Source organism: Scyliorhinus canicula, chromosome 11 (assembly GCF_902713615.1).
Source record: "Scyliorhinus canicula chromosome 11, sScyCan1.1, whole genome shotgun sequence".
NCBI lineage: Eukaryota > Metazoa > Chordata > Chondrichthyes > Carcharhiniformes > Scyliorhinidae > Scyliorhinus > Scyliorhinus canicula.
Window position 1 is genome coordinate 145,278,740 of NC_052156.1, and position 12,924 is coordinate 145,291,663.

Genomic DNA, 12,924 nt, shown 5'->3' on the forward strand with positions numbered 1-12,924 from the left:
CCACTGTAACACCGATATACTGCACCCCCCCCACTGTAACACCGATATACTGCACCCCCCCACTGTAACACCGATATACTGCACCCCCCCCACTGTAACACCGATATACTGCACCCCCCCCACTGTAACACCGATATACTGCACCCCCCCACTGTAACACCGATATACTGCACCCCCCCCACTGTAACACCGATATACTGCACCCCCCCCACTGTAACACCGATATACTGCACCCCCCCACTGTAACACCGATATACTGCACCCCCCCACTGTAACACCGATATACTGCACCCCCCCACTGTAACACCGATATACTGCACCCCCCCACTGTAACACCGATATACTGCACCCCCCCACTGTAACACCGATATACTGCACCCCCCCCACTGTAACACCGATATACTGCATCCCCCCACTGTAACACCGATATACTGCACCCCCCCCACTGTAACACTGATATACTGCACCCCCCCCACTGTAACACTGATATACTGCACCCCCCCCACTGTAACACCGATATACTGCACCCCCCCACTGTAACACCGATATACTGCACCCCCCCCACTGTAACACCGATATACTGCACCCCCCCACTGTAACACCGATATACTGCACCCCCCCACTGTAACACCGATATACTGCACCCCCCCACTGTAACACCGATATACTGCACCCCCCCACTGTAACACGATATACTGCACCCCCCCCACTGTAACACCGATATGCTGCACCCCCCCACTGTAACACCGATATACTGCACCCCCCCACTGTAACCCCGATATACTGCACCCCCCCCACTGTAACACCGATATACTGCACCCCCCCACTGTAACACCAATATACTGCACCCCCCCCACTGTAACACCGATATACTGCAACCCCCCACTGTAACACTGATATACTGCAACCCCCCCACTGTAACACTGATATACTGCACCCCCCCCACTGTAACACCGATATACTGCACCCCCCCACTGTAACACCGATATACTGCAACCCCCACTGTAACACCGATATACTGCACCCCCCCTACTGTAACACCGATATACTGCACCCCCCCCCACTGTAACAGATATACTGCACCCCCCCACTGTAACACCGATATACTGCACCCCCCCACTGTAACACCGATATACTGCACACACCCCACTGTAACACCGATATACTGCACCCCCCCCCACTGCAACACCGATATACTACACCCCCCCACTGTAACACTGATATACTGCACCCCCCCCACTGTAACACCGATATACTGCACCCCCCCCACTGTAACACCGATATACTGCACCCCCCCCACTGTAACACCGATATACTGCACCCCCCCACTGTAACACCGATATACTGCACCCCCCCACTGTAACACCGATATACTGCACCCCCCCCCACTGTAACACCGATATACTGCACCCCCCCCACTGTAACACCGATATACTGCACCCCCCCCACTGTAACACCGATATACTGCACCCCCCCCACTGTAACACCGATATACTGCACCCCCCCACTGTAACACCGATTATACTGCACCCCCCCACTGTAACACCGATATACTGCACCCCCCCCACTGTAACACCGATATACTGCACCCCCCCCACTGTAACACCGATATACTGCACCCCCCCACTGTAACACTGTTATACTGCACCCCCCCCACTGTAACACCGATATACTGCACCCCCCCCCCCCCCCCCACTGTAACACTGATATACTGCACACACCCCCACCGGTATGACCAATATACTGCACACACCCCACACTGTAAAACTGTACACTCCCACTGGAACACCAATATTCTCCAATATAGTCCAATCACCTCAGTATAACTGGATAAAAGCAAATTACTGAGGATGCTGGAATCTGAAACGAAAGGGATAATGCTGGAAAATCTGAGCGAGTCTGGCAGCATCTGTAGGGAGAGAAAAGAGCTAACGTTTCGAGTCCGATTACTCTTTGTCAAAGCTAGCAGACAGAGAGAGTGGGAAATATTTATACTGTGGAGTGAGGGTGAAAGATGAGTCATAGCCACAGAAACCCAGGGAAACCGGGTGCTAATGGCTTCAGATACCAAGGAGAAAGAGTGATAATGGCAGTCCCCAGAGAGGACAAAAGATCTTTGCTGAGCATATACGGTCTGTGCGCATTCAGGATCCTGACCTTCCTGATGCTTGCCATTTTAACAAAAGACCCTGCTCCCATGCCCACATGTCTGTTCTTGGCCTGCTGCAATGTTCTAATGAAGCGCAACGCAAACTGGAGGAACAACATCTCATCTTCCGGTAAGGCACGCTACAGCCTTCCGGCCTGAACATCGAATTCAACAACTTCAGATGATCAGCCCCACCTCGACCCATTTGTTTTCATTTCATTTTAACTGTCTTTTACCATTTCTTTCTGTCCTGCACCTTTCTCCTCTTTGCTTCCTCCTTCCCCTCCCCCCACACCTACAGTCCATCCTCTGTGGTTAGTTTCCCTGCTGTTTGACCTTTCACATCTTTTGTCCTCTCTGGGGACTGCCATTATCACTCTTTCCCCTTAGTATCTGAAGCCATTAGCACCCGGTTTCCCTGGGTTTCTGTGGCTATGACTCATCTTTCACCCTCACTCCACAGTATACATATTTCCCACTCTCTCTGTCTGTTAGCTTTGACAAAGAGTAATCGACCGAAACGTTAGCTCTTTTCTCTCCCTACAGATGCTGCCAGACTTGCTGAGAGTTTCCAGCATTTTCTCATTCACCTCAGTATAACTACCAGAAATACCCCACTCCCCTCAGGGTGACTCTCCGATATAACCCAATCCCCTCAGTGTGACTCTCTGATATACCCCACGCCCCTCAGGGTGACTCTCTGATATACCCCACTCCCCTCAGTGTGACTCTGATATACCCCACTCCCCTCAGTGTGAATCTCCGATATACCTCACTGCCCTCAGGGTGACTCTGATATTCCCCATTCCCCTCAGTGTGACTCGCTGATATACCCCACTCCCCTCACTGTGACACTCTGATATACCCAACTCCCTTCAGTGTGGCTCTCCGGCATACCCCACACCCCTCACTGTGACTCTCTGATATACCCCACTCCCCTCAGTGTGACTCTCCGATATACCCCGCTCCCCTCAGTGTGACTGTCTGATATACCCCACTCCCCTCACTGTGACTCTCCGATATACACCACGCCCCTCACTGTTACTCTCTGATATACCTCACTCCCCTCAGTGTGACTCTCCGATATACCCACACCCCTCAGTGTGACTCTCCGATATACCCCACTCCCCTCAGTGTGACTCTCCGATATACCCCACGCCCCTTGGTGTGACTCTCCGATATACCCCACTCCCCTCACTGTGACTCTCTGGCACTCCCATGTAGTTAGATAATATCGCGGAATGCTGCACCCACCTGGGCATTGAGGACAACATTCTCCAGGTACAGGGAATGGGTCATTGCAAGTCAAAGGGGGGCATCTCTTGGATAGACATTGTACGTTCCCATTCTACAAGAAGATAAGAGAAAGAAGGCAGAAAGTGAAAACTACTGTATGTGTGTGAGAAGAGTGATTCCAAATGTGTCTGTGAATGAGTGATGGAAATAGAAAACAAGATGGAAGGAGAGACACTGAGGGATCAGAGAGAGACACTGAGGGATCAGAGAGAGACACTGAGGGATCAGAGAGAGACACTGAGGGATCAGAGACACTGAGGGATCAGAGAGAGACACTGAGGGATCAGAGAGAGACACTGAGGGATCAGAGAGAGACACTGAGGGATCAGAGAGAGACACTGAGGGATCAGAGAGAGACACTGAGGGATCAGAGAGAGACACTGAGGGATCAGAGAGAGACACTGAGGGATCAGAGAGAGACACTGAGGGATCAGAGAGAGACACTGAGGGATCAGAGAGAGACACTGAGGGATCAGAGAGAGACACTGAGGGATCAGAGAGAGACACTGAGGGATCAGAGAGAGACACTGAGGGATCAGAGAGAGACACTGAGGGATCAGAGAGAGACACTGAGGGATCAGAGAGAGACACTGATGGAGCAGAGAGAGACACTGAGGGATCAGAGAGAGACACTGATGGATCAGAGAGACACTGAAGGATCAGAGAGAGACACTGAGGGATCAGAGAGAGACACTGAGGGATCAGAGAGACACTGAGGGATCAGAGAGAGACACTGAGGGATCAGAGAGAGACACTGATGGAGCAGAGAGAGACACTGAGGGATCAAAGAGACACTGAGGGATCAGAGAGAGACACTGAGGGATCAGAGAGAGACACTGAGGGATCAGAGAGAGACACTGAGGGATCAGAGAGAGACACTGAGGGATCAAAGAGACACTGAGGGATCAAAGAGACACTGAGGGATCAAAGAGACACTGAGGGATCAGAGAGAGACACTGAGGGATCAGAGAGAGACACTGAGGGATCAGAGAGAGACACTGAGGCATCAGAGAGAGACACTGAGGCATCAGAGAGAGACACTGAGGCATCAGAGAGAGACACTGAGGCATCAGAGAGAGACACTGAGGGATCAGAGAGAGACACTGAGGGATCAGAGAGAGACACTGAGGGATCAGAGAGAGACACTGAGGGAGCAGAGAGAGACACTGAGGGATCAGAGAGAGACACTGAGGGATCAGAGAGACACTGAGGGATCAGAGAGAGACACTGAGGGATCAGAGAGAGACACTGAGGGATCAGAGAGAGACACTGAGGGATCAGAGAGAGACACTGAGGGATCAGAGAGAGACACTGAGGGATCAGAGAGAGACACTGAGGGATCAGAGAGAGACACTGAGGGATCAGAGAGAGACACCGAGGGATCAGAGAGAGACACCGAGGGATCAGAGAGAGACACTGAGGGATCAGAGAGAGACACTGAGGGATCAGAGAGAGACACTGAGGGATCAGAGAGAGACACTGAGGGATCAGAGAGAGACACTGAGGGATCAGAGAGAGACACTGAGGGATCAGAGAGAGACACTGAGGGATCAGAGAGAGACACTGAAGGATCAGAGAGACACTGAGGGATCAGAGAGAGACACTGAGGGATCAGAGAGAGACACTGAGGGATCAGAGAGAGACACTGAGGGATCAGAGAGAGACACCGAGGGATCAGAGAGACACCGAGGGATCAGAGAGAGACACTGAGGGATCAGAGAGAGACACTGAGGGATCAGAGAGACACTGAGGGATCAGAGAGAGACACTGAGGGATCAGAGAGAGACACTGAGGGATCAGAGAGAGACACTGAGGGATCAGAGAGAGACACTGATGGAGCAGAGAGAGACACTGAGGGACCAGAGAGAGACACTGAGGGACCAGAGAGAGACACTGAGGGACCAGAGAGAGACACTGAGGGATCAGAGAGAGACACTGAGGGATCAGAGAGAGACACTGAGGGATCAGAGAGAGACACTGATGGAGCAGAGAGAGACACCGAGGGATCAGAGAGAGACACCGAGGGATCAGAGAGAGACACTGAGGGATCAGAGAGAGACACTGAGGGATCAGAGAGAGACACTGAGGGATCAGAGAGAGACACTGAGGGATCAGAGAGAGACACTGATGGAGCAGAGAGAGACACTGATGGATCAGAGAGAGACACTGATGGATCAGAGAGAGACACTGAGGGATCAGAGAGAGACACTGAGGGATCAGAGAGAGACACTGAGGGATCAGAGAGAGACACTGAGGGATCAGAGAGAGACACTGAGGGATCAGAGAGAGACACTGATGGAGCAGAGAGAGACACTGAGGGATCAGAGAGAGACACTGAGGGATCAGAGAGAGACACTGAGGGATCAGAGAGAGACACTGAGGGATCAGAGAGAGACACTGAGGGATCAGAGAGAGACACCTGAGGGATCAGAGAGAGACACTGAGGGATCAGAGAGAGACACTGAGGGATCAGAGAGAGACACTGAGGGATCAGAGAGAGACACTGAGGGATCAGAGAGAGACACTGATGGAGCAGAGAGAGACACTGAGGGATCAGAGAGACACTGAGGGATCAGAGAGAGACACTGATGGAGCAGAGATATGGGGAGAAAAAAAAACTATTTTTCCATCAGCGTCAAATGAAGCAAACTCAGATCTGTAGTGTTGATTTCTCTCAGATCTGTAGTATTGATTTCTCTCAGATCTGTAGTGTTGATTTCTCTCAGATCTGTAGTATTGATTTCTCCCCATACTTACAATGCAGTGGCATTCCTTACACCTGTTTGTGGGGTGTGGAAAATCAGCTCCATTAGGATACTCCTTTCCAGCATACTGACACCCTGCAGAAAGGGAATAACATCGAACTGCTCAAAATATTGCCCACACAATCTGTGTCTACACTGTATCTGCAATTGTAGTTCCATAGGGAGCTGGAAGAATCTCAATCACTCTCACTCTGGCCCTCTCTCCACTATTCCAGCCCGTCGTCCTATACTGTCCACACTGGCCCTCGGCCCACACTGGCCCTCACCCCACACTGCCCACACTGGCCCTCACCCCACACTGCCCACACTGGCCCTCGCCCCACACTGCCCACACTGGCCCTCACCCCACACTGCCCACACTGGCCCTCACCCCACACTGCCCACACTGGCCCTCGCCCCACACTGGCCCTCGCCCCACACTGCCCACACTGGCCCTCACCCCACACTGCCCACACTGGCCCTCACCCCACACTGGCCCTCGCCCCACACTGCCCACACTGGCCCTCACCCCACACTGCCCACACTGGCCCTCGCCCCACACTGTCCCTCATCCCCTCGCCCCACACTGCCCACACTGGCCCTCACCCCACACTGCCCACACTGGCCCTCGGCCCACACTGGCCCTCACCCCACACTGCCCACACTGGCCCTCACCCCACACTGCCCACACTGGCCCTCACCCCACACTGCCCACACTGGCCCTCGCCCCACACTGGCCCTCGCCCCACACTGCCCACACTGGCCCTCACCCCACACTGCCCACACTGGCCCTCACCCCACACTGGCCCTCGCCCCACACTGCCCACACTGGCCCTCGCCCCACACTGTCCCTCATCCCCTCGCCCCACACTGCCCACACTGGCCCTCACCCCACGCTGCCCACACTGGCCCTCGGCCCACACTGCCCACACTGGCCCTCGGCCCACACTGCCCACACTGGCCCTCACCCCACACTGCCCACACTGGCCCTCACCCCACACTGCCCACACTGGCCCTCACCCCACACTGCCCACACTGGCCCTCGCCCCACACTGCCCACACTGGCCCTCGCCCCACACTGCCCACACTGGCCCTCGCCCCACACTGCCCACACTGGCCCTCGCCCCACACTGGCCCTCACCCCACACTGCCCACACTGGCCCTCACCCCACACTGCCCACACTGGCCCTCGCCCCACACTGCCCACACTGGCCCTCGCCCCACACTGCCCACACTGGCCCTCGCCCCACACTGCCCACACTGGCCCTCGCCCCACACTGCCCCTCACCCCACACTGCCCACACTGGCCCTCACCCCACACTGCCCACACTGGTCCTCGCCCCACACTGGCCCTCGCCCCACACTGGCCCTCACCCCACACTGCCCACACTGGCCCTCACCCCACACTGCCCACACTGGCCCTCACCCCACACTGCCCACACTGGCCCTCGCCCCACACTGGCCCTCACCCCACACTGCCCACACTGGCCCTCACCCCACACTGCCCACACTGGCCCTCACCCCACACTGCCCACACTGGCCCTCACCCCACACTGCCCACACTGGCCCTCGCCCCACACTGGCCCTCACCCCACACTGCCCACACTGGCCCTCGCCCCACACTGGCCCTCACCCCACACTGCCCACACTGGCCCTCGCCCCACACTGCCCACACTGGCCCTCGCCCCACACTGTCCCTCATCCCCTCGCCCCACACTGTCCCTCATCCCCTCGCCCCACACTGCCCACACTGGCCCTCGCCCCACATTGATCGTCGCCCCACACTGCCCCTCTATCCACTCTCTATCCACCCTTCTGCCCTGTCCGCTGTGCCCCTGTCCTTCCCTCTCCCCACACTCTCTGACTACTCACTCCACTCTCTCTCCACACTGTCCCGCAATCCATTTGCAGTCCATGTATAGGCCCTTCGGCCCTCCGCCCGGCCCTCTGACCTCCTGGCCCCCCGCTCGGCGCTCCGGCCCCCCGCCCGGCGCTCCGGCCCCCCGCCCGGCGCTCCGGCTCCCCGTCCGGCGCTCCGGCCCCCCGCCCGGCTCATTACCGTTGCAGTTGTTGTGACAGCAGGTTCCGGACAGTGGGTACGAGCAGAGAGCACTGATACAATCTTTCTGCTCACAGGTCACCTGGCCATTTAAACAGGTGCATTCCTGGCATGGGTTCAAAGGGTTCGGGAAACGCTGGCCATCCAATAATACTCGCTCCTCAAGCACGCAATCTGATGGCAAAAACACAAGGTGCCCTTCACAAAGGTGCTTTCCCGAAGACATCCTAACCCGCTCCATGTTTTTACTGTCTTACTCCATCTCACCATTCTCACTGTTTTGTTGATTAGTAACACACCATAAATCTGTGTCCCTGTGAGAGTCAGTGTGTGTGGAACTGTGTCCCAGTGAGAGTCAGTGTGTGGAACTGTGTCCCAGTGAGAGTCAGTGTGTGTGGAACTGCGTCCCAGTGAGAGTCAGTCTGTGTGGAACTGTGTCCCAGTGAGAGTCAGTGTGTGTGGAACTGTGTCCCAGTGAGAGTCAACGTGTGTGGAACTGTGTCCCAGTGAGAGTCAGTGTGTGTGGAACTGTGTCCCAGTCAGTCAGTGTGTGTGGAACTATGTCCCAGTGAGAGTCAGTGTGTGTGGAACACTATCCCAGTGAGAGTCAGTGTGTGTGGAACTGTGTCCCAGTGAGAATCAGTGTGTGTGGAACTGTGTCCCAGTGAGAGTCAGTGTGTGTGGAACACTATCCCAGTGAGAGTCAGTGTGTGTGGAACTGTGTTCCAGTTGTCATCTGAGAGTACATTTAAGAAATGGGTGTTTATAAATGGGTGTGTATATAAATATTTGTAGTGAGAGTACCTTTAGGAAATGGGTGTTTATTACTGCAGTGATGTCAGAGAGTGGGTGGAGCTGGGCTGTTTGTCAACTTTTTACTTTTGTTTTAGGCTGTTTTGCTGCAGGGTGTGTTTTAGTTTCGTTTTCAGAGCTGGATAGCTGCAGTCACAGCCAGAAGGGGTATTTGTCTCTCTCTGTAATATAAAAACTGTAAATCGATCTTTTGCTGATTTAAAACTAATAGCTGCTCTCAGTAGTGGCTTTAACCTGATGTGTTTCTGTTAAAAGTTCTTTTTTAAGTCTTATGGATGTTAAAAGGACAGCTTAAGGATGACTTAGTGTTGTATTCTTTGGGGGTTGTATTTTAATTAATGGTTGCTAAGATGTTCACTGTATGCTTTTAAAAGATTAACTTGTGTTCATAGAATAAACATTGTTTTGCTTTAAGAAATACTTTGTCCATTTCTGCTGTACCACACCTGTAGAGTGGGCCGTGTGCTCCCCATACTACAATCTATTAAAAGTTGTGGATCAGGTGAACTCCATGATACACCTTGGGATTCTCTAAACCCTGGCCCATAACAAATTGGGGGCTCGAGGGGGATAAAAGTTTATCTATTGGATTGGCTTAGTGAACTGAAAGACAGTGAGGGGATGAGCATATTGTGGTTGCTTTTCAGGTGTTGTATTCTAGTTTAAGTGTGTTGTGGACAATGGCTCTTTCAGAGCCTCTGAAGTTTGTGGGCGTGGAGACGGTCACACGCAGTACCTTACAGAGACTAAAAGCAACTGGTAGATTTGGGAAAAACATCGCAGTTAACATTACCTGCCAAAATGCGAAAAGGTGAGGTAATTATGGTGGTGGCTAAGCATTTAAAGTTGCCTGAGATACAGTTTGACTCATTGGAAATGGCAAAAATTCAGTTACAAATTAAACAAATGGAACATGAGAATTAAAGCAGCTTGAATACAAAAGAGATAGAGTGGAAAAAGATAGAGAGAGTTTGAACTTCCGAAAATGGCCATGAAACATGACAGTCAGTTAAAATTGGCAGGCGTAAAGGGAAACTTACAGTTGGATGATAGTGCTGAGGATAGTGAGAAAGAGCGTCATAGTCGAAGGCTTGGTGGGGATCTATTTAAATATGTCCAAGCATTGTCAAGGTTTGATGAGAAGGAGGTAGAAGCCTTTTTCATTTCAATTGAGAAAGTAGCTAAACAAATGAAATGGCCACAGGACTTGTGGATATTACTGATTCAAACAAAGCTGGTAGGTAGGACTGGTGAAGTATTTGCATCACTATCAGAGGAGGTATCCGAGTCGTATGAGGAGGTGAAAATATCCACCTTGGGTGCATATGAACTAGTGCCTGAAGCCTACAGATAAAGGTTTCGAAATTTAAGGAAAGAACCTGGTCAACCATACATGGAGTTTGAAAGGATTAAACAGAGTAATTTTGATAGGTGGAGAAGGGTTTTGAAAATAGACCAAACGTATGAAGCTCGGAGAAATTATACTTTTGGAGGAGTTTAAAGTTCAATTCCTGATGTAGTGAGAACTCATGTGGAGGAGCAGAGGGTTAAAACTGTGAGATTAGCAGCAGCAATGGCAGATGATTATGAATTAGTTCATAAATCAAAGATTGGTTTCCGACATCAGTTTCAGCCGGTGAGGGTTAGAAACTGGGGACATGAGAAATACTCAAGTGGTAAAGGTAAAGGTGATCTGATGGGAGATAAAGACTGAAAAATAAATCCAGGACGGTAGAAAAGAAATTAAAAGTTTCAAATGTTTTCACTGTAAACTAGGCCATGTAAAGTCACAGTGGTGGTGGTTGAAAAAAAGCACTGGAAAGGCTGATGTGGTAAAACAGGATAAGACAGTGGGGTTTGTTAAAGTGGTAAAGGAAAGCCCAAGTGAAGCGACGGAGGTGCAAAAGTTTGGACAGCCTGATCAAGAGGTGATTGATAAGAAGGTGCCAGATCTCTTTAAATAATTTACTGGCATGGGTAAAGTTTACTCATGTGTAACAGGAGGAGCAGGTACAGAAGTCACAATTTTAAGAGATATGGGAGCTAATCAATCTTTAATGGTAAGATGAGGAGTTATATAGTTTAGGAAGAATGTTGCCAGAAAATGGTAATATGTAGAATTCAGGGTGAGTTCCATTATATAAGGTTAGGTTGGAAAGTCCAGTGAAGAGTGGTGAAGTGGTAGTAGGAGTAATAGAGAAACTATCTTGTCCAGGAATAGTTTATCTTGGGTAATGATATAGCTGGATTGTAGGTGGGAGTGATGCCTACTGTAGCTGATAAGCCAGTGGAAAATCAGGGAACTGAAGTGTTGAAGTCAAATATCCAGGATTTGTCCGGATTGTGTGGTAACAAGGTCGGAAAGTCACAGGTTAAGACAAGAGGAGAATTCAAGGAGGGAAGATGAAATTGAAGTGCAATTACCAGAAATTATTTTTGACCAGATGGTTGGAAAAGAACAAGAACAGGTGGAGGATGAGGCGGATATTTTTAGTTCAGGAAAATTGGCGGAGTTACAGCAGAAAGATGCAGAAATAAATCGGATGTATCAGAAAGCATATATGGAAGAGGAATCTGCATGTATACCAGAGTGTTATTACCGTAAAAGTGATGTATTGATGAGAGAATGGAAACCTTTACATATGCAGGCGGATGAAAAGTGGGCAGAAGTTCATCAAGTACTATTGCTGGTAGGGTATAGAAAGGAGGTGTTGCGAGTTGCACATGAGGTACCAGTGGGAGGTCATTTGGGAATAAGGAAAACTCAAGCTAAAATCCCAAAACATTTTTACTGGCCTGGACTAGATAAAGATGTAGTTACATTTTGTCAATCATGTCAAGTGATAGGGAAACCTCAAGCAGTGATAAAACCAGCACCCTTTATACCCATTCCAGCATTTGAGGAACCTTTAACAGGGTCTTAATTGATTGCGTAGGACCGCTTTCTAAAATAAAAAGTGGGAATCAATATCTTTTGGCTGTAATGGATGCGTCTACTGGATTTCCAGAGGCCATTCCAGTACGTAATATTACAGCTAAAAAGATTGTGGAGGAATTACTTAAATTCTTTCCTAGATATGGACTACCCAGAGAAATACAATCGGATTAAGGATCAAATTTTACTTCAAGGTTATTCAAAGAAGTTATGGATAGCTTAGGAATAAAACAAATTAAATCATCTGCGTACCATCCAGAATCGCAGGGAGTGTTAGAAAGGGGGCATCAGACATTAAAGACAATGTTGAGGGCTTATTGTCAAGATTATCCAGAGGATTGGGACAAAGGAATTCCATTCATACTGTCTGCAATTAGGGATGCACCTAATGAGTCAACCGAATTTAGTCCTTCTGAACTAATTTTTGGTCATGAGGTAAGAGGACCACTTAAATTGATTAAGGAAAAATTGGTGAGTGAGAAATCAGAACTTACATTATTGGATTACGTGTCAAATTTTAGGGAATGATTAAATAGAGCAGGTGAATTGGCTAGTGGTCGGTGAACTGTGTCTGCGTGAGTTTCCTCCGGGTGCTCCGGTTTTCTCCCACAGTCCAAAGATGGGTTTGGAGGATTCGGCATGCTAATTTGCCCCTTGTGACGAAAAAGGTTAGGTGGGGTTACTGAGATGGTGTGGTCTTAAGTGGGTGCGGTGGAGGTGTGGGCTTAAGTGGGGTGCTCTTTCCAAGGGCCGGTACACATTTGATGGGCCGAATGGCCTCCTTCTGCACTGTAAATTCTATGATTCTGTATAAATTTTAAATTTAACGCTATGACCTACGTAGTAGTGGGGGTAGATATTTGTGCAGTCCTTCCAGAGCAGGGGCGAAGTTCTGACAAGTTGCAATTGTATGTGACACACTTTGTTA

General features: G+C 50.6%; 1 protein-coding gene across 1 annotated transcript in view; it reads right to left on the reverse strand.

The window, feature by feature from the left end:
- The window catches only part of LOC119973796 (kielin cysteine rich BMP regulator), a 187,366-nt gene that overhangs the window by 73,473 nt on the left and 100,969 nt on the right, over nucleotides 1–12,924 (reverse strand). The window contains exons 26-28 of the mRNA XM_038812222.1: nucleotides 8,249–8,422; nucleotides 6,203–6,285; nucleotides 3,404–3,497 (exon numbers count right to left, since the gene is read on the reverse strand). Of these exons, the coding sequence (XP_038668150.1) occupies nucleotides 3,404–3,497; nucleotides 6,203–6,285; nucleotides 8,249–8,422 (351 nt within the window). The remainder of the gene's footprint in view (nucleotides 1–3,403; nucleotides 3,498–6,202; nucleotides 6,286–8,248; nucleotides 8,423–12,924) is intronic.